Here is a 24,027-nt window from a genome sequence, read left to right as displayed (position 1 = left end):
TTTGTGCCGAGTTGTCCCTGCCCAACAGTTGAAGTACACACAGGTGGTTTGCTGTTTTATTACTACATTTTTACACAGGCCACTCACTGAGTGTATAGGCTGGCTGCAAAGACGATGTCCCTCCGCAGCAAAGTAGCTGCCGTCTCCATCTTGGCACCTAGCACAGGTTCTCCTACCAGGCGGGCCGCCCCCCTCAGCGAGCGACACATCTCGGCCAAGCGCTGGATGCAACGGACCACCAGGCCCTCAGGAGTCCCCGACAACCCTGCCAACTCAGAGAAGGGCTGTGGGGGAAGCAGGGTGAGGACTGAGTGTGTTAGACCTGGGTAGCCTCTCCCTTAGCCAGCCATCCACAAAGCCCCAGTTACTCACCATGCCCCGGGCCCACTCGTACACCACCTCTACCAGCCCAAAATTCAGCTCCCCGACAAATTCCTCCACAGTCTGGTTCAGGCCACAGGCCACCTGGACCTCACCAATCCGCTTGGCCACAGCCCGGACACGTTCCACTCCCTGCAGATGGCCAAGGAGAGGCTCAGACCCTGCCTTCCTTCTTTAGGAGTGCGGAGCCCCAGATCAAGGAAGAAGCCATTCCAGCTCTTTGAGGCACTTAACAGGGCTGGAGGGTTCACCTGGGGAATACTTGGGGGTGGGGATTGGGAATGCCACAGCCAAGGGAGAGAAAGTGGGGTGGGTGTCCCATACCTGTTTGAGGGTGCTTGGGAGCTGCTCCCCAGGGTCCCCAGGGCTCTGGCAGACCAGGCCAGAGAGCAGGGCTGCAATCTCTTCTGGCCGCAGGGCACTCAGAGCATTGTCAAACATGAGCTCAGTGAGAAGCAGCTCGTGACTGCTCATGGCACAAGCCACCCGCCCTGCCAGCTTCACGGTACCTGCCTCGTCTACATAACCCAGGGTTCGGAGCACCTGAAGAAAGATGGTAGGTGTTGGGAGCCTGTTCTCTTCTCTGTCACTAGCCCCCTGCCCCCACCCCTGCCCCTCCCACCTCTACTCGCTGGTGATACTCTGGGAGCAGCAACAGTGACTGATCTGACAGCAGGAAACGTAGTCGCTCCATCTCCTTCTGTATCTGCATTCGCTCCTGCAGCTTCAGGTACTGCAGAAAGCCAGCAGCAGAAGCATGTTAGCCTTCCCCTTGCCCCAAGGCAGGAAGGCACTGAGGACAAGGGCAGAGATGGGGTGGCTGGTCTAGAGGAGAACAGAAGGGAAAATTCCCCCTCTGAGCTTGGGAGCTGGCATGCAGGACCCTACCTGGGCAGAGAAACGGGGACTGTGCACACACTGAGCCCCCCAGATCAGCTCCTCCAGCTTCCGGGCCCGGAGCCCTCCCTCAACCACTGACACATCCTTGAGCTGCAGGTCATTGACAGGGTCAAGGGTAGGGGGTCCCGCTGGGTAGGCCTGAGCCAAACGCAGCAGTTCCTGGACAGCAGTGGTCACAGCCGCAATGGGAGGATCCTTCCTGAGGAAGGAGCAAGGTCTTAAGACCTAGGGCAAAGTGTTCCTTTCCAGAGAAGCCTTCTCTGGCTGGGGAGACACCCCAACCACCCCTCCCTACACTCCATTACACGGTCCCCTCCCCAGGAAAAGGATCTCCCCAGCCATCTCTGACTTGAATTTTGGTTGCTGCCTCTTGCTGAAGTCCTCCAAGATCTTCTCCCCATTCACCCGGAGCACCTTGGTGGTGATGGCAGCCATGTCTCCTGGCTGGAGCTTGGCCACTGTGTGGTCACAGGGCCCTGTGAAAAGGGAAGAGCAGGGTCAACCCTTGCCGTGGACCCAAACATCCTGCCTACACTGCTGTCAGGAACCCGGACATCTGCCCCATGCTCACCTTCAGGCAGGAACAGCTTGAATCCCACAAGGTCATCTGGGTAGGGCACATCTGGGGTGGCTGGTGCCCTCTCCTGTGGGTCCTCAGACACAGGCTTATCACACAAGATCAGGGTTGTAAACACCCTGCTGGTGGAATTTGAGGAGACCTAGGGTAGGTGGGGAGGCCAGGCCAGGGCAACGTGAGGAGTGGACATCAAAGATAGAGACCAGGTCCCCACCCTCAGGGAGGGACCACAGAGCAACTGCAGAGCCCATCTCTGGGTTGGACTGGTAGCCAAGTCAATCTGAACAGTCTTCAGGGGTGGGAGGGAGGAGGGTAGTGGGGGCAGGGAGGACAAGGAGGTAGGCATGAAGTGGTGGCAATGGGAGAGAAAGGAGGGCAGGAGGGGAAAATGAGTACACTGCTGTGACTACAATTGCCCCCACCAAGTAAGGAAAATGGGAGATGTGGCTCCCTCCCTCTGGGGTCTAAATTTCCATTGCCCTCACCTGCAGGATAACACCCAGTGTGTTATGATACTCCTGATTCTTCACAACCACCACCCTTCCTGCTGAGAGAGATTTCAGCCCATTCACAGACTCCATGATGCGTCGCTGAAGAGTGGGGACATGCACAAAAGGGATAATGAAGGAAGCATCACGGGGACACTGAGAATAGGTTGGGACTAGGTTCAGGAGCACCCAGTGTGTGGCATTCTCTTCCTCCCTTCCTCCATCACCCCCACAACACTCATTCACCTGGATCAGGCTCCGGGTCTCTGTCAGTTCCTCCCCCCAGCTGTAATACTCAGGCAGGTCAACCAGTTGGCCAGTCGTATCAGGTTCCTCTAAGGTCCCTAGTCTCTTGGTCAGTTCAGCTAGAGCCTGTTCATGGGCCTGGGTGGAAGTGTGGCAAGGTATGAAAGGAGAGTCTCCAGGCCCAGGATGCCACGCTCCCCACCTTCATCCCACCTTCTAGGTGGTCTCTAGATATCCACCTCTCAGCCTGGCTTCCCTTGTCCCAACATGCTGCCGGGTGTACTGGTCATCCCAACCTCCTCACCTTGCTGTCCTTGCGGGATGGAAACTCGGAGAAGCTCCTCTTCATCATGTCTTCCACCCTGAGGGCGTCCACCCGCAGCAGGTTCAGGATCATGGTGTATGTGAGGCGGAACTGAGATTGCAGCTGCGATGGCTTTCCCTGAGCCACATCAGAGAAGCAGTGAGATTGGCGTGGGACCTGCTGCCCCCCAGCCAGCCCTCTGGGGATCAGCTCTGCTCGTAGCAGATCTAGTCCCCATGCTGTGACCATGGGACCCTAGACAAACTGCTTACTCACCTCCTCTGCGAAATAAGGGAACAAAACTAAATAAATAGACCCTCAAAGGTTTTACCTAGTTCTGTCTTCACAATGACAAAAGACCACAAGGGATGAGATTCAGTCTAATCCTTGGATTTGCTTGCTCTGACCTTGGTTTCTCCCAGGCAAAAGAAAAAAGTACAGTTGACCCTTGAACAATAGGGGTCTACCTACACGTGTATTTTTTTCAATAAATACTGTCCAGTTCTGTTAAGTATTTTCTCTCTCCTATAATTTTCTTCACAACGTTTTCTTATCGCTAGCTTTATTATAAGAATGCAGCAAATAACACATATACGAATAGGTGTTCATCATCTGTCTGTTATTGGTAAGGCTTCCAGCCAACAGTATAGGCTATTAGCAGTAAAGTTTTTCGGGAGCCAAAAGTTGTATGTGGATATCTGACTGTGCAGGAGGTCAGTACCCCCTAACCCTACACTGTTCAAGGGTCAACCGTAGAAAGAAGAGAGAGGGGAAGAGGGTTGGAAGAGAGAATCCAGCAGGTCCCCAGAGCTGGGGCCCTCCCAGCTCAGCCTCATACTGCCCTGACTCACCATCATCATGCGGTGCAGGTCTGCCATCTCAGGCACACGGCCCTTGCAGAGCAGGATGACAGTGCCGGTGGGGTCCAGGCCCCTCCGGCCTGCCCGACCTGCCATCTGCACATACTCTCCAGGTAGCAGATCCCGGAAGGTGGAGCCATCGTGTTTCCGCATAGAGTCAAACACCACTGTTCGAGCAGGCATATTAACACCCATGGCAAAGGTCTCCGTGGCAAACAAGACCTGGGATGGGAGAAGATCAGTAAAGGGGCTACACACAGACACCCAGCCCTGGCCAAGTGTACCTTACTCTGTAGCCAAGGCTGAGTAGGCACCAGGCATGGTCCCAGTTAACTCACAGGATCTCATTTAATAACTCTCAGAGCAAAACTATAGAGCAAGTACTATCATTTTCACTTTGTCTATCTGGCTACCTACTTCTTTTCTTATAACCCCCATATCCAATTCCCATCTCCCCACCGTCAATCATCCCAATGTATTTAGAGTATCTTTTTGTGTGAATGTATTCTTCCAGATTGTATCTTGTTTTGGGTGCATATAATCCATGACTTGTGTTAAAGGCCATTATACCCTAATTCAAAAAGATATACATACCCCTATGTTTATTTCAGCATTATTTACAATAGCTAAGATATGGAAGCAACCCAAGTATTCATCAATACGTGAATGGATAAGGAAGATGCAGTGTGTATGTTAGAGTATTATGTAACCATAAAAAAGGATGAGATCTTGCCATGTGTGACAACATGGACAGACAAATAGGGCAGAATGTATGCTAAGTGAAATAAGTCAGAGTGAAGAAGACAAATACCATATGATCTCACTCATGTGGAATCTAAAAAACAAAACAAATGAATAAAGAAACAAACAGCAGAATCAGACCTATAAATACAGAGAACAAACTGATGATTGCCAGAAGAAATGGACAAAATGGGTGAAGGAAAGTGGGAGATACAGGCTTCTAGTCAAGGAATGAGTAAGTCACAGGCATAAAACGCACAGCATAAGGAATACAGTCAATGATATGCTGGTAGCGGTGTATGGTGACAGACGGCAGCTACAACTGTGGTGAATACAGCATAAAACATAAACTTATGTTTATTTTGTAAACAGACAATGAATTACCATGTTGTACACCTGAAACTAATGAAACATTGTGTGTAAACTACACTCTAAACAAAAATAAATAAATAATTAATTAATTAATTAGCTAATTTCTCCACATAGTGTTTTCAATGCCATCCCCATTCCTGTGGTTATACCTAATCCATTGTTTCCAGCTCCTGCAGAGCACCGTGGCATGCATCCCATACAGTGACCTCCCTGCTCTCCCAGTGAAGGGTACCTTGGTACCGCCAGCACCCTACCACAAGATTACAGCCAACAAAGGAGAGAGGACATGTTCCCTCAGAGACTAGGGTGAGAACTTCTTCGCAGTATATATCCAGACATGGAATTTAGGATCAAAGAGTACATTGTATATATTTTTGCCTCATGAATGCCAGGGTGCACTCCAGACAGGCTACACCTATATAAGAGTTCCCATAATCCTCTAGTCTCCTACGTCTTTGGCAACACTTGGCCTTAGCCAGTTTCCTAAATTTTACCAGTCTAGTAGCTATAACGTCATCTCTCGTGACTATTTTAATTTGCATTTTTCTGACGACTAGTAACTTTTTGTATGCTTGCTAACTTTTTGGGTTTCCCTTCTGAATACCACCTGTGCCTATTCTGTGCATCTCCATTTTAAGATAGCAAAGCTAAAGTTTGGGACGGTTAAGTAATCTGCCTGGGGTCACACGGTGAGTAAGTAGAGAAGCCGGGATGCACACCCAGGCAATCTGGACCTAAAGCCCAAGCTCTTAACCACCGCACGGTCGTATCTGAGCCCTGCCCCTCCACCCTCTGGGCAACCCGTAAGGGAGCAACAAGTGCTCTGAAGAGTCCCTCTTCTACCAGTGTGTGTACCTTGACCAGGCCTCGACTGAAAAGCATCTCCACGATCTCCTTAAGAATGGGCAGGATGCCACTGTGGTGCACACCAAGGCCACGGTGCAGGAGCTCAGACATGTGCAGGACCTGCAGGGAGCCAAGGTCCATGATCAGGGATAGGGTGGTGGAGAATCCTATCCCCATCAGTCTTCAAGACCCCCATCCACACCTGGGGCAGCTGGCGGTCAGAGCCACGGAGGCGAGCAAGGCAGCGCTGCAGGAAAAGGTGAATTTCACTCTTCTCTGAACTTGTGGTGAGGTCCAGGGAGGTGAGGCCCGAGGCTTGCTCATCACAGCGACCCCGCGAGAAGGTGAACACGACCACAGGCAGCTGCGCACGGGTGCGGAGGGAGGCCAGGAGGGATAGGTACACACCGCGGTCCTGGGGAAGGGGGAAGAAAGCGGCAAAGGTTGAGTCCCTGAACCAGTCGGGGCCAAAGTGAGGGGAGGGGAGGTAAAGCAGTATCAAGTCAGATGGTACTCAAAGCTCAAGTCCAAACCTCTGGGGAACGAGGGAAGAATGGAGAAACAGGGGGCAGCAGGCACAAAGCCTACTGGTTCTCACCTGTGCAGGCCCCCCCTGATGCGTGGGCTGTTTGGCCCCAAAGGTCTGGGCATGTTTGCTCATCCGCTCCTTCTTGGCCTCCACAGCTGCATAGTACCTGGCGCACAGGGAGGGTCACTGATCACAGTCACACCCGCGGACTCAGCCCTGACTCTGCCCCATCACCAGCTTACCCCTTTGTGTGGAAGGCACCTCGGGAGTCCAGCAACAGAAAGAGCTCCCCCTGGGTCTTGGGGCTGTTCCCCGTGAAGAGATAATGCTCCAGGGGTACGGGACGGGCAACAGTGCTGATCACATAGATCTGGCGCCGTTTCAGTCGCCTGAATGGGTAGAAATGAGCAGGTCAGTGGCAAGAGTGCGAGAAGTAACCCACATCCCCACCACCTTCCACCTCCAGCTTCACCCAGTCTTTTTTTTTTTTTTTTTTTTTAGTTTTTTTTTAATGTTTGTTTATTTTTGAAAGAGAGAGTGAGACAGAGCATGAGCAAGGGAGGGCCAGAGACAGAGGGAGACACAGAATCCGAAGCAGGCTCCAGGCTCTGAGCTGTCAGCACAGAGCCCGACATGGGGATCAATCCACAAACCATGAGATTATGACCTGAGCCAAAGTCAGACGCTTAACCGACTGAACCACCCAGGCACCCCAAGCTTCACCCAGTTTTTTCTGAGAGCCAGACTGGAAGGTGGCCCCATCATCCCATCTCCCAAGACACAAAATGATCTGGGTCCAAGTGGGGTCCTGCAGTCGCCTGAGTCAGACACGTGCCCCAGCCCCAACCCTCCCTCCTCTCCACCCCCAAGACACTCTCCTTGCTGTGGCAGTCTTCACCCCCACCCCTAACCAAGGAATGCTGCAGCCCCCTTCATCCAAGCATCCCAGGGCACGCATCTCACCCGATCCAGTCAGCGAACTCAAGGGCATTGGGGACGGTAGCACTCAGAAGGATGATGGAGACATGGTCAGGGAGCATGATAAGCACTTCCTCCCACACAACCCCACGCTGGGCAGAGAGAGAAGACAGGTCACTGTCAGCTCAGAGGGGACTGCCCTTCTGCCCCTGGGGAAGCGCCCAGGGTTACATTTGAGGGCAAAGAAGGCAGTTAAGGTCCACAAAGGTGTGTGCACCAGGATGTGCGATCTAGACCCACAGGAGAGGACTACTGGGGTGTGGGGCCCCCAGGCCTCTTACCTCAGCATCGTTGATGTAGTGAACCTCATCAAAGATGACCCACTCTAGGTCCCGGATGACATCTGAACCGCTGTACAGCATGGAGCTGGGGAGAAGAGGCCAAAGGCTGATTCCCCAGTGACTCCTGTCTCCACCCTGTTCTCAGTCAACGTGCTGTCCAGAGCAGCCTAACCTTCCTGACCAAAAATCCACCCGTGTTAAGTGCCTATCTCTCACCGAAGGATCTCTGTCGTCATAATGAGGCAGGAGGCCTCCGGGTGCAGCTGTACGTCCCCAGTGAGCAGCCCCACATCTCCGAAAGTGTTTCGAAAGTCTCGGAACTTCTGGTTGCTCAGGGCCTTGATGGGCGAAGTGTAGATGGTGCTGGGAAGAGGGCATGAAGTCAGCACCACCTCCTGGTCAGCACTGCCCTTCCACCCCAAGCCCCCACAGAAGCATGCCAGAACCCAGGTGCCTCCCTTCCCCCCCTGAACTGGCCTCACATTCTCCTTCATGACACGACCCCACAAAAACTCTTCCTAAGCTGACCCAGGTCTCCTTTTTTTTTTTTTTTTATTTTAAACATTTATTTATTTATCTTTGAGAGAGACAGAGTGCGAACAGGGGAGGGACAGAGACAGAGAGGGAGACAGAGAATCCCAAACAGGCTCTGCACTGTCAGCCCGATGTGGGGCTCAAACCCACGAACCATGAGATCATGACCTGAGCCCAAGTTGGATGCTTACCCAACTGAGCTATCCAGGCACCCCACGCAGGTCTTCTAACTGCTCTCCCCGCCACACCTTCCCACTCCACTCCTGGCCCTATCTCAGTCTTTCCCCAAACCTCCCATCTGAAGGATGAGGTAGCGGTGGGGAAGAGATGACACTTAGAAAGGGTGCAGGAGAACACAGGGCCAGCTGATGAAGGAAGAGGCTGGGGAGGGGACCTATACCGTGTCATGTGTTTCTGGGCAAGGGCAATGGCATATTCAGCCACAACCGTCTTCCCCGCAGATGTGTGAGCTGCTACAAAGACAGAGTCATGCCGCTCCAAGTGCAAGATGGCCTGTTTCTGAAACACATCCGGCTCAAATGCCCACTGTGGGAGAGAGAAATAGATGGGGGCCAGGCCGGAAAAAGGAAAGGGGCCCTCCTGCCTCCAGTTCTAGGGGCATGCAAGGTGGCTCTGGCATGCCAGAGCGAAGCAAGGCTGGGAGTGAGGCCCAAGACTAAGCTAGAAGGCATCTGGCCTCTGTGGGGAGAGGAGATGAAGGGAGCAGCGGGGAGGAGGTAGGGGAGCATGTGAGGACTGGGCCACACTACCTGGAAAGCAGGCTGGGGAATGAGGCGGTAGAAATCACCAACAGGGGAGGTGACATCCACGGGAATAGCCCACTGCTCCTGAGGCAGGGGTTTGGGGGGCTCTGGGGGGGATTCAGCTGTGGATGCTTCCTGGAAAAGCCAGGGGTAGAGATGATAAAGATACAGTCAGAGAGCTCTCTGTTACCACTCCTCCCCAAAGATGCTCCAGTTTTCCTCTTAGACCCAACCAAGCCAGCCGCCCCACCCCCACCCCCAGCCCCCCAGTAAGGCCTCTTCTTTCCTGCCTCAACTGCCCAAAACCACCAACCTTCAACACTAGGTCCTCCAAGCTGCTTGCTCGGGCCAGGGAAGCACTGCAGGGGGTTGCTGAAACAGTGTCTCCTCTGGGAATTCCTGGCTGGCCCACTGTCTCACTCTCATCCTCATCGCCCCCCCCCAAATCCAGAGGTTCCAGCAAACGGCTGAGGCTGAGCAAGCCGGGAGCTGGAGCCGGGTGATCTGAGGAGCAAAGGCAAAAAGTGAAACCTGGTCATGTCCATCTCTGTTCCACTGGAGAAGGCCACCACTCCTACACTCCACCTCAAAACTAAAACTCACCCTTCGGTGCAAAGTCCACACCTTTCTTGAAGCCAGGTGGGACAGTAAGAAGATCTGAAAAACAAGGACAAAGAGAATCAGCATTAGTGCACAGAGTCATACAAGTCATACGATACCTAATGCTACAGGATGCCATTCACAGCAGAGACATTGAAAATGGGGTTCTTTGCCATCTTTCCAACAGATGACAGTAAAGACTGTTATGACAAAGGTGCCTTTCCCTAATTTTCTCAAAGGCACAGAGGACTAACAGTGGCCCACTGATAGGCTTGGGCCCCTCTTCCTCAGGGCTGACTCACAGCCCTACTCCCAAGGGTCCATCCTGGCACCGCCTCACCTTTCTCAAAGTCTATCTCTTCCTCAGCCTCCTCCCGAGTGCTCAGATCTGTTATGGTAGGCTCATCCATTCCACCTGGGGAGAGGGTAGACAAACAGGGATTCATGGGGTGGGGGGTGATACGAGATGGGTGGGGAACCCTTTCCTGGAGACTGAGGGCACCCTCTCCTACCATCCCATTTTCCACAAGTCACCTGGCCAGAAAGGGTATTGTGTTGGATTCCCCCACAGGGACTGGGAGACGGGCCCTGGGGGCCGGCGAAGAGACAAGGAGGTGGTGGCCGATAGGTTTGTATTCTCCAGCAGGACCTGAGGCAAGAGACCACAGCCCCAGTGAGGCTGAGCTTGCCTCGGACCCTTTCCCAACTCTGCTTCTTACGGCCCCTGACCTCTTACCTCTTTGTAGCCCAGTATCTGGCCTGTGGTTGGGTGTCTTTGGGCCTGAAGGTCTGAGGGGACAGGGGCCCCCAGTGTGGCCAGGAGGGACCAGGGATCCATCTTCCTCTGCCATTTTCTGCAGAAAATGAAAACACTTTTCAGGTCTTCTTTCTCTCCTCTCCCAGTTTCCTTCAGGGGCCTATCTCCCTAGTCCAGGCCCCTCCAGACCCCTCACCGGGCTGAGTGCTCCACACCATGCAGAGGCAACCAGGCTGGAGATGATAAAAACAACTGCTCTGTTTCCTGCTGCAGATCGGGGGCACAGGGAGGGAGGCCGTGGGGAAGCTGGTAAAGGACAAGACGAAAGGCATTAGGTAAGGAGAGAACAGAAGACATAGACAAAAAAGAAAGTGATGTGATTTGTGTTGAAACCAGAAATGGTAGACATTCTAGACCGACTAGGACTGTCAAGCTGAAGCAATGTTTTCCAAAGATTATCTTGCTTTACAGGGCAAACTACCTGCTACTGATTTACCTGGAGCAGTGGTTACTAAAACAGTACGATACAACATGAAATACAATCATTCCACAATCTCTGGGGCTGCGCTTAAGAATTTGTATTTTTAAAAATCCCCCATCCCCACTAATTATGATGTACACTTAAATTTGAGAACCACTAGTTTTAGGAAAAGGGGGCCCAGGACTAAGGATGAGAGTCAGGGCCTCAAAGCCTAGCCACAAACATAGTGCCCTGGTGCTTGGAGACAGGTGACTCCAAAAAGAAAAAACACATTTGGAAGCACAATCCACTGGGCTGGGGTCTGTCCAGCACAAGGCAGGCCCAGATGACAGGAATCCAGAGACAGGAGAATGAGGTTATGCTAGGGTCCAACAGTAAGGATGGTGGAGGAGGTTTTAAGCTCAAAGTGGGTCAAAGGTTAGGGTCAAAAGTCACTCACTGTGCTCTCTGGAGCCCCAGGCACATTCAGCAGCTCCCAGTGCCCTGTGCATCCCAGCTCCACAGGCCGAAGGGGCAGATCCAAGGGATCTGGAGGAGGCAGCACTACAGAGGGAAGGTCAGAGGTCAAAGGTCAAGGGCCACCCCCCCTTAACACTCGTTCTTTCCACCCCCTCCCCCTCACCAAGTCGCTCCGTCTCCATCATCTTGGAGCCCAAGCAGCTGCAGGGCAGACCGGAAGTGCAACGAGAATCCTAGGGGTAAGCCCCGCCCCAAAGCGGGCGGAAGTGGAGGCGACTTCCGTCACACACCCCCGCCGGGGTGGGGATGAGCGCTACAGAGAGACTGACCAGAGCCGGGGAAGTGCCGGGCGGAAGTGTGTAGCCTTGAGCCGTCTTGGTTACCGCGTTCTCCACCCCTCGCGACGTCATCGCTCTGAGCCAGCTCTCCGTTGCCCGCGCGGGCGCCGCCCGAGACCGTGAGACCCCGGTTACCGCCCCCTCAGGTAAGGTGTTCTCCTTCTCACCCTTCGCCCCTTTTTAACGAGCTCCTTCTCTCTTCTTCCCCTTTTCGTTGCTCTGAGAGCGCTGCGGGGGTTCCACTGCCTCCTGTACCGTTTGGAACCCGCGGTTGCCATACTAACCCCAGCGGGGGTAGGGGGTGTCTGATGCCATCGTCTTGGCGACGGAAGGGGTGCTTCTCCCTTCCCGGGCCACTTGGTCCCTCAAGGTGCTGGTGGCCGTGATTCCTGGAGAGAAGAGGGAATGCTGGTTGAATCCGACGAGCGGGGGCTTGGATGGCAGCCTGGTTTAAGCAAGGGGTAGGGAGAGGCAAAAGACAGGAGTAGGTAGGCCTGGAAGGGTGCGGTTGGGTGCAGTGTGGACGGCGTGTGAACCCTGGGCGGTGACAGTGGAGAAAGATGTCTTGGGCCCTGCCCCTGAACCAGGAGCCACCATGTTGGTGATACCCCCCGGACTGAGCGAGGAGGAGGAGGCTCTGCAGAAGAAATTCAACAAACTCAAGAAAAAGGTGAGGGAGTGTGTGGGGGCGTGGCCCAACCTTTCACAGACTCTACACTCTTGAGAACACCTGGGGTGAGTGTGAGGGATGGGGGGTTCTTCCAGCTCATACCTGGAGACATACCTCCTCTCCGCGAAGCCTCACAAGGGGGCTCTTCCCAAGTCTTGATGTATGCCTTCTCTCTTTTCTGTGTATTCTGCCATCGAGTTGTGTAACTTTTCCATGGCTTTTAGTACCACCACAGGGGTGGTAATCTCCAGGTTTGTTTTTTCAGTTCTATCCGAGCTCTTGCTGATAGCCTGCAGATTCCCAGTGTTGCAGCTAGCTATCATCTATCTATTCCAACTTAGTTCCTTTTCTTGATCTTCCATATAGGACTGACTATATTCAGTTTTCCCATGTGTTTGGAATCAAAATCTCCTCTCTGACATCTCCACTATTTGCATGGCCAAACGTTTGCCAAGTCTTCTTGATTCTTACTCTGAAGTAATGTCTTTTGTTTATTTTTTCCCGCGTATTCCGTAGATCAAGTTTTTGCTGACGCTCACGTAGTCTGTTGTAATGGTTTCTCAAGAAGCTGCTCAGTGTGTTTTTGGACAGACTTCCTTCACTCTTATTAAAATGAACCACTGAAATCAAAAAAACTCTGTCTCTCTTTTTCTCAAAACCTGTCAGTGGTTTCCCATTGTCTATACAACACAGCCTTACCTTGGCATCTCTTTCTAGTCAGGTAAAACTATTCACTAGTCCCAAAACATACATTCCCAAAGCCTTCTTATTTCCACATCTTTTCCAGTCTGTGTTCTTTGTCTAAAATGCCCTTTTCTTTCAATCTGTCTTGCATAGTTTCTACCCAGGGTCCAGTTTAATAGTCATTTGGCATCAGATAATCTTATTTGCTCTCAGCTACAAGCAATTTGCGCCTCTTACGATCGCTCTTGATAATTGTGTCTAAGGGTCTTATGTCTCAGACTGTAAACTTCTTAAGGGGAGGAACAATGTCTCATACTCTTGCATACCCCTGTTACAAAGTAATGGCGTGTCCTTGTTAAATATGCAGGGAATGAATGGATGAAGCCCCCTGAGAAAGGCATGTAGGCTTGTGCTTACTTATAGCTCATATCTTAGGGTTCTGGTCCATGGTCAAATTCCTTTTCTTCCATTTCAAAAACTGAGGCTTGGGAAAGCCTCTGGATACAATGGTTTGGCTAGATTACGTATCGCTGGTATTGTAGATGATCCAGTGAATCATGTGTGAGTGGTAGGGCTGCCTCAGTGCACCACTCCAGGGACACCATTTGCATTGTTTTCTGAGAAAGGCGTCCCCTGGAGTGAAGTGTCCAGGGACCTTGGGAGAGGACCTAGCCAGGGACTGGCCCTCACCAACCCCTCTCTTCTCGCTCTCATTCCCAGAAAAAGGCATTGTTGGCTCTGAAGAAGCAAAGTAGTAGCAGCACAGCCAGCCAAGGCGGTGTGAAACGCTGTGAGTGACGGGGGGAACTGGGGATAGACTGGAAATGGGCAACATGGCGCTGACCTCTCTCGGAGCGTGGCCAAAATAATGCCTCCTTCCCTCACCACTCCAGCACTGTCAGAGCAGCCTGTGGTGGACACAGCCACGGCAACAGAGCAGGCAAAGCAGCTGGTGAAGTCAGGAGCCATCAGTGCCATCAAGGCCGAGACCAAGAACTCGGGCTTCAAACGTTCTCGAACCCTAGAGGGGAAGTTAAAGGTGAGCACAAGCAGAAGGATTGTTCAGGGGACCCTTGACTTCAGAGGGCGTCCTTCCAAGTTGGAGTGGAGGTAACATTTAGGGGGAAGTAATGCCTATTCAGTTCTGGGAAAATTGTCGTACCAGTCCGAGTTTCAGGTTTCTTATCTGTAAAATGTGAAGACACTGACTGACTTCCAAATTCTGTATCTCATACATTCTGTGGCACATATTCAAGCTCCTGGGTCTTGTTGTTCTGAGAAGTTGAATAGGTTGAAGATGTCAGCAGGTCCAAGAAATGTACAGATAAGCTAAATGCTCTATGTATATATTAGGTCGCTTATGAAAAACACCACATAATCAAATAAGAAATGCGCAAAGGAATTAAAAGGGAGGATAAAAGGCCAGAGGAAAGCCAAGAAGAGGGTGAGGGAAGAGGAATCCCTTCTGTCCCATGGTTAGGCAGCCTTCTGCTCTCACATTGAAGTAGACCTCTACGACCTTCCCAGGACCCTGAGAAGGGGCCAGTCCCCACTTTCCAGCCGTTCCAGAGAAGCATATCTGCTGACGACGATCTGCAGGAGGTATGGTTCTCAACTCTCTGTCCCTGAGAGGTTGGGGAATGAGGAAAATGAGAGACCCACATATTTGGGGTCACATGCCATCAACTAGGACTCATCTTAACTGTCCTTGGTTTCTTTTGCAGTCATCCAGACGGCCCCAGAGGAAATCTCTGTATGAGAGGTTAGAGAGCTAGAGAGAGGACTGAGTCCCAATTGGGGGAGTAGGGGAGGTCAATTGCCTGGATCCTTGGGAGGTTTAGGGCTGGAGTGGAAGGAGCTGGGGCTGCAGAGGGAGTGTTGAGTCTCCACAGGGTCTGGGAAGATGAAGTAAAGGGGCCCTTTGATCCTCACTGTCTGCCTCTCCCCAGTTTTGTGTCTTCCAGTGATCGGCTTCGGGAACTAGGGCCAGATGGGGAAGAGGCAGAGGGCCCAGGGGCTGGTGACGGTCCTCCTCGAAGCTTTGACTGGGGCTATGAAGAACGTGGTGGTGCCCGCTCCTCAGCCTCCCCTCCCCGAAGCCGCAGCCGGGACCACAGTCGTGAGCGGAACCGAGACAGAGACCGAGATCGGGAACGGGATCGAGACCGAGACAGAGACCGAGATCGGGAACGGGATCGAGACCGAGATCGGGAACGGGACCGCGATCGGGACAGGGACCGCGATCGGGACAGGGACCGTGATCGAGAACGAGAGGGCCCTTTCCGCAGTGAGTGATCTGGGCTGGTAGGAAAAGTGAAAGGATTCAGGCAGGTCCCACTAAAGTGGCCTCTTAAAGTGGAGCCTGAGATGGGTTGCACGTTGTGACTGTGACTCCTGACCCCACAGGGTCGGACTCGTTCCCTGAACGCAGGGCCCCTCGGAAGGGGAATACTCTCTATGTGTATGGAGAGGACATGACACCCACCCTCCTCCGTGGGGCCTTCTCTCCCTTTGGAAACATCATTGACCTCTCCATGGACCCACCCAGAAAGTAAGGATGGTAGTGGGACAAGATGATAAGTCCTGGGAGGACCTGGGTTTGAGGGAGAACACCAGCCTATCTCCGGTGGCCTATGAGCACTGGGTTTGGTTGGGTCCACAAGAGCCCATAGGCCCTCTACTGATCCTGTTTTCTCTCATCCTAGCTGTGCCTTCGTCACCTATGAAAAGATGGAATCAGCAGATCAGGCCGTTGCTGAGGTTGGGACTTCCCAGACCTGTTCTTCCCATCCCTACTGCCATCCTCATGTTTTCTCTTTAAAACACTGGGAGCCAGGAGGAAATCATTTCCTCTTGATAGAGGAAGTCTTTTTCTATCCACACAAGAAATGTATTCTTAGATCCTTAGTCTGTTCCTAGGATGGCAACTCTTGGAAATTCTCCTTTTCTTTGTCTGTAATGTTTCCCCCCCCCCATCCTTTACCTCCACCCCTCTTCTTCCCCAGCTCAATGGGACCCAGGTGGAGTCCGTACAGCTCAAAGTCAGCATTGCCCGCAAACAGCCCATGCTGGACGCTGCCACTGGCAAGTCTGTCTGGGGCTCCCTTGGTAAGAATGGATTCTTCCTCTTTCATCCTGTTTCCCACAGCTCGCCTCCTCTCTTTGCTCCCCTGCATGTCCCAGGATTCCCTAGAGTTGATAGATGTCTGGATCTGTGTGGAGGCCATGGGAATGAGAATTGTCAGACTCTCTGTCAGTTAGAGATGGAGGAAGATTTCTTAGTGTGAAGGAGAGAGAAGGATTGAGAACAACTCCCGAAGCAGTAATAACTGGAACAGGGAAGAAAGTGGAAGTGAGTGAAGTTAGTGAGTGAGGTTAGTGAACATGACCGTGTTTATTTTGAGATGGAGTATAGTTGGCTTTATAAAATAAGCATTTGAAATTAGAGATCTGGAACTTATGTGTGAAGTGAGGACTGAAAACATGGATCACAGTCCTCTGTATCACAGAGTGGCTGCAAAATGGTAGTAATCTCAGGGAAGATTGAATTTGCAGAAAAAAATTACGCAGGCCTGGGCCTGGGGGATATTCAGGGAGCAGCATCAGAGGCCATTAAAACCAAAGAACACAAACTATGGAACCTGGGTAGTGATAGAAGTGTCAAGGTACAAAGATCCAAGAGAATGGAAGCTGGTGTGGGGTGAGTGACTGTAGTCCCAGAATGGCAGGGATAGAATCCTCCGAGATGAGATGCAAGAGGGACATGTCGATGTAGGGAGGAAAAAAAGGGGAAGGAACAACCTGAGGCTCGAAGAATGTTTTAGGCCAAAGCCACACCCAGAATGAGCTCCCCTATTGAGGCTAGTAGCATTTCTTAGTGTGAATAGCCCACTATACCTGTTGGCTTTCCTGGCAAAGGAGTTAGGCAGAAAGAGGCGTTCAGAGCAAGAGTGACCCTCCAAACTAAAAGAAGGAACGAGAAATGACTAACATGTCAACAAAGGGCTACAGAGATCTTCTAATTTTTAATATTTTGATGTAGCGGGTTAACATCATTCAGTTATCACAACGATTACCTTTGGGAGCTGTTCTAAGAACAAAACATTCCTTGGAGTATCGGCATGTGCCACAATAACAGCATGTGCTCCTTGCCATGGGGATGGGTTGGCCTAAGGGAGCCAAAGGGGACAGGCCAGCCTGGCCACCAGAGGGCAGCATTGAAATTGGGCTTCCAACGGCCAAAGGCAAGGAGTGAGCTGGTCAGACTCTGAGCCTCTGGCCTCACCAGTGCTCAGGTGCAATGCTTCAGACCTTAACCAATCCTTTCCTCCCTCCCTAGCTGTCCAGAACAGCCCTAAGGGTTGCCACCGGGACAAGAGGACCCAGATTGTCTACAGTGATGATGTCTACAAGGAGAACCTTGTGGATGGCTTCTAGGGAATGGAGCTGGATTCCGTGTGCCTCATCTGCGCCAACACTGGTCTCAGTAAAACACTGAGGTGGAAGCTCACACATCTCCCTCAGCCTCTGGTTTTTCAGCACTTGGGATTGGGGTTGAGCCTTTAAAAACGGCTGTTAGATTTTATCTCAGTTGTAACACATGGCCAGTGCACGTTCCCCTCCCCCTTACCCCAAAAGGATCTTGAACACAGGTATTGTCGCAGCTGTTTTAATTTGATCTCATCCCCCTTTCCAGCAGGAAATCCCTTATAGAAAATCCAAATCCTCTTCTTTGAGTTTCTCCCTGAGCCAGGGCAGCACTTGGAAGAGGTTGATGTGAAAGTCTCGGGCATGAGCAGGTACCTGCCGCCACCGCCTCTGGTCTTTGCAGACATCCACTACACCCCAGCTGATCACACCAACCTGGAGAGGGCAAGGGGATGCCACCAATCATCTGGTAGAATTCCTTCCTAATCCCAGGAAGCTCAACTACTCCCAAGTGCATCTGAGTTGACCTAGAAGAATTAGACTGGGGACCCAGCTCAGTCCTGCTCTCTAGCACACAGGCCAGACATTGCCCCAACCCGGCCATTTCAAGAAGTAGATGTAAGGAGGCAGGCTCTGTCCTTCCCTTTCCAGCCACATGCATTGAACTTTCCTGCTTTAGGGCCCATGCTGACCACTTGGCATCTCCCCACAGACAGGAGAGGGGAAACTCACTTGAATGAAGCGACTCCTCTTATGAATAATCAGGGGACCACCAGAATCACCTACAGGAGAGGAGAGGCTGTAGGAAAAACGATTCTTGGGCTTTAGGAACATGTAGCACAACCAAAGAGCCTTCTCTTACCTTTGCAAGTGTTGGGGTCAGTATAGGGATCCACCCCTCCAGTGCAAAGGAACCTGGGGGTGACCACTTTAGAGATGTCCTTGACTTTGTCATAGCCTAGGGCATATTGAGCATCTCTCTCACAGCTGGATTTCTGTAGGTGAGGTATAAAGCACGGAGGAGAAAGGGGTGATAAACAGAGCATGCTTAGGAAGAATTGGGGCCTAGAGGACCTGCTTAGGATCCCATATTCCTCACCTTTTCCCCGTTCTTGATGTAGACCTCCTTCCGAATCATCGACTTCTTCCTATCTTTGGACAACTCTGACACAAACAGAGCTTTGACATCCTTTGCAGGGAGCAGCTCTTCCACTGGACAAATGGACAGTAGGGGTCATTTTAGCACTCTCTCTGCCCCCCACCATCTCTCTATTGCCTTTGTCACTCAGCAAATGTCCTTCAACCCTTTTCTGTGGGCTGGAGACCAGGCTGGCTCCTGCAGCACCCTGTCATGCCCCACTTGTCTCTTGGCATCATTCCCTTGTGCTACTTTCCCTGAATGTCTTACTCTGTTGCTGGCAGGTGGTTGACAGTGGAAGCCTCAAAGCTTGATTTGTTCCCTGGGTGCAGGGGAGACAAATAGGCCTGTTAAGGGAGATGGGGAAACTCAGGGACAGCAGACTTGACCTGCCCCAGGCCTGTAGCCCCAATTTGCCCAGACTTTTCTCCTCAGGGGTTCAGAGGGCTCACCTGAGAGTCTGGCCATACTTGAGCTTCTCCTTGAGTCTGATAAGGGCCACATCATAGTCATAAAATTCAGGAATGCCTTCTGCTTTTTTCCCATTGATGTCGTAGTTAGGGTGAAATAGGACTTTATCTATTTCCAAGTCCTGCTTCATCCCTCCTAAGGTAGGAGAGTGGGTATGTCAGGACATCCTACTTCTCTGGGCAGCCTCCTGCTTCTGGCTCCACATTCTTCCTAACTCCCAAGTCTTCTGCCCTGCCCCCAAGCAGCCCAGTGTGCAAGGGACGGGGCTGCTTTGAGGACCAGGGGAGGGGGGCGGGGGTTGGAAGGGTGGGCTCCTGAGGAAGTAGAAGGTGTTGCCCAGGGAGCACAGCTGAAGCTCAGGATTGATTCACTGCATCCTTACCCACGCTGACCTTGATTGAATGATTCCGATCATCCACCGTGAAACAGTGTGCTGCTGTCAGCACGTAGTACTCAGACACCACGGCCCCCATACAGGTCTCATGTCCTTTCAAAGGGCGCTGGGAACAGAATGGCAGGGGGGAAAGCTTAACTTCCACAAACACCACATTTTGCCCTTCCCCTACCCCCATTCCACCTGACCTCACCTCCCACAGGTCCCCACCACCAGGAAGCTGTGCTTACAGTGACTGAGATCTTGGCCTGCCACGGTTGCTTGTGGTAATCACTACCTTTCTTGTGCTCCCAAACCATTCCACAGAGTCCCAGAGTCCGGGTTTCATCTAACAAGAAAGGAGAATGTGCTGAAACCTGGGATGCTCGGCCTTTCGGGGAGGCCCGCCTACACAGCTATGAGGAGCAGAAGCCCATAAGGAAAAGAAAGGGGCATTTGTTTTCTTACACTGGGGGCAAGGAACTGTGGCAGTATAGTGAAAAAAAGTTGGAACTAAGAGTTGGGAGACCTGGCTGTTTTCAGGCCCAACGCTTGCTTGCTTGCTGTGCCTGGGCTGCTCTTGGCCTCACTTTGCACATCTGTGAAATGAGAGACTTGACAAGATATCCAATGTTGTTCAGAACTCGGTGATTCTAAGATCAGGAAGTGGATAGTGCCAGGAGACCAGAGTGTGACTGAGGTAGAGAAGGAGCAATGAGAAAGCCATCCCAGACTGCCAAGGCTTCAGGAGGAGAGGAAGTATGAGTGACCTTGGGATACCTGGGGGACTTCCTGACCTCTTTATACCCTCCTGGTATCTTCCTACCAAGCATTTGTTTGAAAACATCTTCCAGGTCTTCCATGTCCTTGACTTTGAACACATGTTGTTCTTTATCCTTCTTGGAAGCCAAAGCATTGATGTTCTCTTGGTTCACCAGAGGCCCAACCCCAAACACATAGACATCTGAGGGAGAAAGAGGGAGGGTGAGTGTCCAAGCCCTGGGGGCAGGAGCTGAGAAAGCAAGGTGCTGGGTCCAAGGCCAAAAACTCACCCAGATAATCCTCCCTTAGGTTTTTGCGATCCCTCCCAATGTCCAGCAAGCTCCGGATCTCATGAATGACAGAGACTGGGTCCCCACCCATGTTGTGCAAGCCTGCAGAAGAGACAGGGACCGTGAAGGTGAGAGGCAAGTAAAGAAGAGGGTCAAGGAAGATAAATTGGCTAGTAGTGACACATGGCTGGGTAAGCAGGTTGTTTTTTTGTTTTTAATGGCTGAAGGTAAAATTTCAGCTTTTTAATTTAAAAAAATTTTTTAATGTTTATTCATTTTTGAGAGAGAGTGGAGGAGGGGCAGAGAGAGGGAGACACAGAATCTGAAGCAGGCTATAGGCTCTGAGATATCAGCACCAAGCCTGACAACTGGGCTCCAACTCACGAACTGCAGGATCATGACCTGAGCCGGATTCAGAAGCCCAACCAACCACGCCACCCAGGTACCCCTGGGGTGTCTCCTTGTAAAGGGTCACAGGAAAGATCAACATGGTTGGGGCCCTCAGTGCTGCTCAGAGCCCCAACCATGAGTCTAGTGTTACATGTGAACCAAACAGCCATACACCGGTATGAAAGGGTGGGAAGCCTGGGGCAGGAAAAGGTCCCTTCTGACCATCAGTCATGAGAATGATGACGTGGCGGGTGCGGTTCCAGCCTTCAGGGGGTTGGTTCCCCGGCCAGCTCATCATGTTGTAAATTGCCTGGAGGGCCTTCTTGGTGTTAGTGCCTGCCTTCAACTTGTGATCTGTGAAAAAGGAAGATCTCACCTTGCCTGGTCTTCCAAGTCATCTATGAACATTCAAGGCCTATCACAACTGAGATACCACATTTTTCAGTTTTTTGAGTTGTCACCCCGCTGACTTCCCTTTGACCACAAAGTGACCTTCTCAGCCCCCAAGTTCCCAGTAATCCATATTCCTCAATGAGCCTGCTGTCCAACCATAGACTGCAAAGTGGTCCACCCTGCCTTCCCACTTGGTCTCACTACCTCCTCCTCACAACAACCCTGAACGTTTTGACTTCTCTGACCCCAAAGTGAACTCCCCACCAGTCCCTTCCCTAACCTCTGACCTTCATAGTTGATATTGTCGATTGCCCTTGTAACCCAGTCTGCATCGCTGCTGTTTTCATCGGACACTCTGATCAAAATTTTGGGGACTGTAGCATAGGTCACTAGACCATATTTTGGCTTCACCCCATAACTTGCCACCTGTGGGTTAGGGGAGCAACGGGTCATGGCATTGAAAGAATACTATGGTTGGGAGAGGTCAGCAGCTTTTCTGGGACAGGGAAAGTTACAGTCAGAGACTCAAGGGCTGACTGATCACCCTGAGGCTGATGGATGATTGGGTTAAAGGTCAAGAAACTGCTTCCAGTAAAAGGAAGGGAAGGAGGACAGAATAGGACCAGAGGTTTTCTGGGATTTGTGTCTCAGAGGGTCTGGAAACATCAGGGAACTAGTCCTGGCTGGGCAGTGAGTTCACATTCAGGGGGGAAGGGGGCCCACCTTCTCAATGAAGTCTTTGAGACAGTTCTTGGCCCTTGTGAAGTTGCCGATCCCAATGCTGTCTGATGCATCCAACACCAGATAGATGTTCATGGAGCCCGAGGGGTCCAGGATAATCTTCCTCTTCTGTTGTTCCCCTGGGTGCCACCAGAGAAATTCAGGCTCCAGCATGCATGGTTCTCCTGGCCCTTCATCCTCCCCCAATTTCCTGCCTCCCTCCCCTCTCTGCCTCCAAACCTGGGCTATGCCCATCCTCAGCATCTACTCCTTCAATGGTCTCCGTCAGGGAAGACAGGAAGGCTTCGGCTACCTCTTCGGGGATGTCATACATAAAGGAGTCTGGGAGAGGTCAGAAATCAGGTAAAATGTCTGGGGGTGTTGGCAAGGGTGTGAGGGTCAGAGACACAGTGGCCAGTGAGGTGGGATGGTGGGTTTCCAGGATGGGAAGAGCTCAGTAGTGGAGGAAGTTCTACAGGCAGGTTTAGAAGTGAGGAAGGAGCTGGGTTGCATTAGGGGGAACTGGTGTAGGGATATGAAGATAAAAGAGCAGGATTTGACCCCTGGCATGGGTCAAGAGTCACCTTGGCAGGAAGGTTCTGTTCCACTCCAAGAGCCACCTTCCTGGCATGTTCGCTGCTGGGATCCACGAAGAGTGAGACCCCGGTTGCAGTAGTAGGTGACTCTGTCTTCAAGGCGATAGTGGTTGCCCACCTTCCTTGTGCCAAGGGGGATGCCTGGGTTAGGGCAGTACCCCGCTGCAGAAGCATGAAACATGGAGGTGAGGGCCAAATCCTGAGGCCCAGATGGCACGGTAGAGCACAAGAGTTGTGGTGCTGGTTCCTCAGGCTGGAACATGGTCAGGGAGAAGACACCATCACCAGGGGAGGGGACACTTCTCACCTCCATCATCGCAGATGGCTGTTTGTCCATCCCACCGACCAGTTGCTTGGCAGGTGCGATTGGCAGAGCCCCGGAGAGTGTAGCCATCATAGCAGCGGAAAGAGATCTCATCGCTCAAATTGTAGTAGGGGGTCCGGGGCCAGTATTCCCCATTCTCAAATCCCTGTGGTCTTGGGCAGCGAATTGCTTTGGGAGAGGGAGACAAGTAGAAGTTACTGAGAAGGAAAGGGCTTCACTTGAGAGTTTCCCTCCTGGTCTCAGGGACCCTGTCACAGAGAAACAGTGCCTTCTTGGTCCCACAGACAGCATCAACGCTCAACCTATGATGACTCCCACTTCTCCTCGCTTCCAATTTCTGAGTGTTCTTTTTACTGCCAGGGTTGCCTGACACAGGGTAGATGCTCAGTGAAGATTCACTCCCTTTCTCCTCCCTCTCTCCCTCCTTCAGCCCTAGACAGCTCCTGTGTTTGCTCAGCTCCCCCTGCTAACCTGCCTGGCCTCAATGCAACTCTAATAGTATGCTAGTCTGGCCCCTGGTCACCACCTGTTCCACCCCTCCATTGACCCGTACCCACCCTCACTGCCCTCCAACCTCTGCATTCTGCCGTCTTGACAATCTTTTGGTCTTGGGTCCGCAGGGTGCTCCAGGACCCTGTGGATCTGCAGGTACGAATCTGCACAGGGTATGGGTAGAAGCCAGAGGGACACACATACTCCAGTGCCTGGCCTTCCTTGAGAAGCCTGAAGGAGCCACCTTTGATCTCTACTCCTTCCAGAGAGCAGGAGCCTTGGGGCCCAACCACAGTCAATGGTGGTATGCTCCCACCTAAAGAAAAAGGCTGATGAAGCCCAGCCTCCCAAGGCCAAGGAGGAATACTGGGGGCAGCAGGAAGTGGGGGGGGGAGTGGTGACCCTCTCTCTTACCTCCAGACAAGAGGCCCAGCACCAAGAATACCAGGCAGAGTTGGGGGCTGAGACTGCTCCCCATAGCGATGGAAGGCAGGAGAGAAACCAGGTATGGGGACAAGATGGTCTATCCCGGCTTGTGCTGCCTGTGCTGGCTTGATGTCCAAACAAACTTCAGACCTGGGTCTGGTCGCACACCCTTCCCCTGCCCCCCACAACCTCCAGCCTTTTATGCAATCTGTGTTCTGGCACCTGTGGCTAACCCCACCTACCCACATCACTTTCCGGAATGTCCAGGTGGGAGGGCCCCCACCGAGGTGCCAGTCAAGGAAATAGGAACTGCATAAGCCCTACCCTTTCAATACCACCTCTCAGCTCCAGTTCCTCCCCAGTAATCCCAGACCACCCCCTTAGGGACCAGAAATAAGGCTGGCTCACTCCCTGTTGACTCTGTTATGGAGCA

General features: G+C 52.1%; 3 protein-coding genes across 4 annotated transcripts; 1 reads left to right on the top strand and 2 right to left on the bottom strand.

Moving 5' to 3' along the window:
• Positions 1-42: 42 nt before the first annotated feature.
• SKIV2L (Ski2 like RNA helicase) lies at positions 43-11,316 on the bottom strand. Its single transcript, XM_030315133.1, has 28 exons — positions 11,262-11,316; positions 11,079-11,182; positions 10,355-10,464; positions 10,138-10,255; positions 9,936-10,050; positions 9,742-9,816; positions 9,405-9,458; positions 9,115-9,305; positions 8,808-8,936; positions 8,438-8,583; positions 7,720-7,866; positions 7,504-7,588; positions 7,208-7,314; positions 6,487-6,633; positions 6,314-6,410; positions 5,918-6,130; positions 5,725-5,835; positions 3,748-3,978; positions 2,897-3,034; positions 2,593-2,730; positions 2,344-2,448; positions 1,853-2,000; positions 1,631-1,757; positions 1,270-1,480; positions 1,004-1,114; positions 706-924; positions 373-513; positions 43-284 (listed from the first exon to the last, which is right to left on the bottom strand). The coding sequence occupies exons 1-28, from the start codon at positions 11,281-11,283 to the stop codon at positions 84-86; spliced, it is 3,741 nt and encodes a 1,246-aa protein (XP_030170993.1). The 5' UTR covers positions 11,284-11,316; the 3' UTR covers positions 43-83.
• A 131-nt stretch (positions 11,317-11,447) lies between these two features.
• On the top strand, positions 11,448-17,443 carry NELFE (negative elongation factor complex member E). 2 transcript variants are annotated; one of them, XM_030315131.1, is made up of 11 exons: positions 11,448-11,582; positions 12,024-12,106; positions 13,511-13,580; positions 13,684-13,829; positions 14,318-14,392; positions 14,515-14,552; positions 14,740-15,077; positions 15,197-15,341; positions 15,496-15,550; positions 15,796-15,898; positions 17,130-17,443. In XM_030315131.1, the coding sequence occupies exons 2-11, from the start codon at positions 12,032-12,034 to the stop codon at positions 17,225-17,227; spliced, it is 1,143 nt and encodes a 380-aa protein (XP_030170991.1). In that variant the 5' UTR covers positions 11,448-11,582; positions 12,024-12,031; the 3' UTR covers positions 17,228-17,443. The 2 variants fall into 2 exon arrangements, with proteins under 2 accessions (XP_030170991.1, XP_030170992.1); XM_030315132.1 differs by lacking the exon at positions 11,448-11,582 and having other exon boundaries at positions 11,618-12,106.
• Positions 17,444-23,956, bottom strand: CFB (complement factor B). Its single transcript, XM_030315129.1, has 18 exons — positions 23,583-23,956; positions 23,251-23,484; positions 22,659-22,844; positions 22,340-22,513; positions 21,996-22,097; positions 21,759-21,895; positions 21,323-21,461; positions 20,865-20,996; positions 20,253-20,354; positions 20,027-20,164; positions 19,452-19,549; positions 19,210-19,327; positions 18,809-18,962; positions 18,627-18,703; positions 18,318-18,430; positions 18,081-18,213; positions 17,951-18,000; positions 17,444-17,653 (listed from the first exon to the last, which is right to left on the bottom strand). The coding sequence occupies exons 1-18, from the start codon at positions 23,644-23,646 to the stop codon at positions 17,498-17,500; spliced, it is 2,307 nt and encodes a 768-aa protein (XP_030170989.1). The 5' UTR covers positions 23,647-23,956; the 3' UTR covers positions 17,444-17,497.
• Between the last annotated feature and the right edge of the window lie 71 nt (positions 23,957-24,027).

Source organism: Lynx canadensis, chromosome B2 (assembly GCF_007474595.2).
Source record: "Lynx canadensis isolate LIC74 chromosome B2, mLynCan4.pri.v2, whole genome shotgun sequence".
Taxonomy (NCBI): domain Eukaryota; kingdom Metazoa; phylum Chordata; class Mammalia; order Carnivora; family Felidae; genus Lynx; species Lynx canadensis.
Note: the sequence above shows the minus strand (reverse complement) of the source record. Positions and strands in the feature narration are given on the sequence as shown.

Coding starts and splice junctions, on each gene's coding strand:
- SKIV2L (XM_030315133.1), bottom strand. CDS start 11,283: ATGATGGAGACGGAGCGACTTG. Junction 9,817..9,935: donor ACAATACCCTTTCTGGCCAG/GTGACTTGTGGA, acceptor CCCTCTCCCCAG/GTGGAATGGATGAGCCTACC. Junction 8,584..8,807: donor TTCCCCAGCCTGCTTTCCAG/GTAGTGTGGCCC, acceptor TCTCTCCCACAG/TGGGCATTTGAGCCGGATGT.
- NELFE (XM_030315131.1), top strand. CDS start 12,032: ATGTTGGTGATACCCCCCGGACTGAGCGAGGAGGAGGAGGCTCTGCAG. Junction 14,553..14,739: donor AGGAAATCTCTGTATGAGAG/GTTAGAGAGCTA, acceptor GCCTCTCCCCAG/TTTTGTGTCTTCCAGTGATC. Junction 15,078..15,196: donor ACGAGAGGGCCCTTTCCGCA/GTGAGTGATCTG, acceptor CTGACCCCACAG/GGTCGGACTCGTTCCCTGAA.
- CFB (XM_030315129.1), bottom strand. CDS start 23,646: ATGGGGAGCAGTCTCAGCCCCCAACTCTGCCTGGTATTCTTGGTGCTG. Junction 22,098..22,339: donor AACAGAACCTTCCTGCCAAG/GTGACTCTTGAC, acceptor GACCTCTCCCAG/ACTCCTTTATGTATGACATC. Junction 20,355..20,864: donor CATCATTCTCATGACTGATG/GTCAGAAGGGAC, acceptor TCTCTTCTGCAG/GCTTGCACAACATGGGTGGG.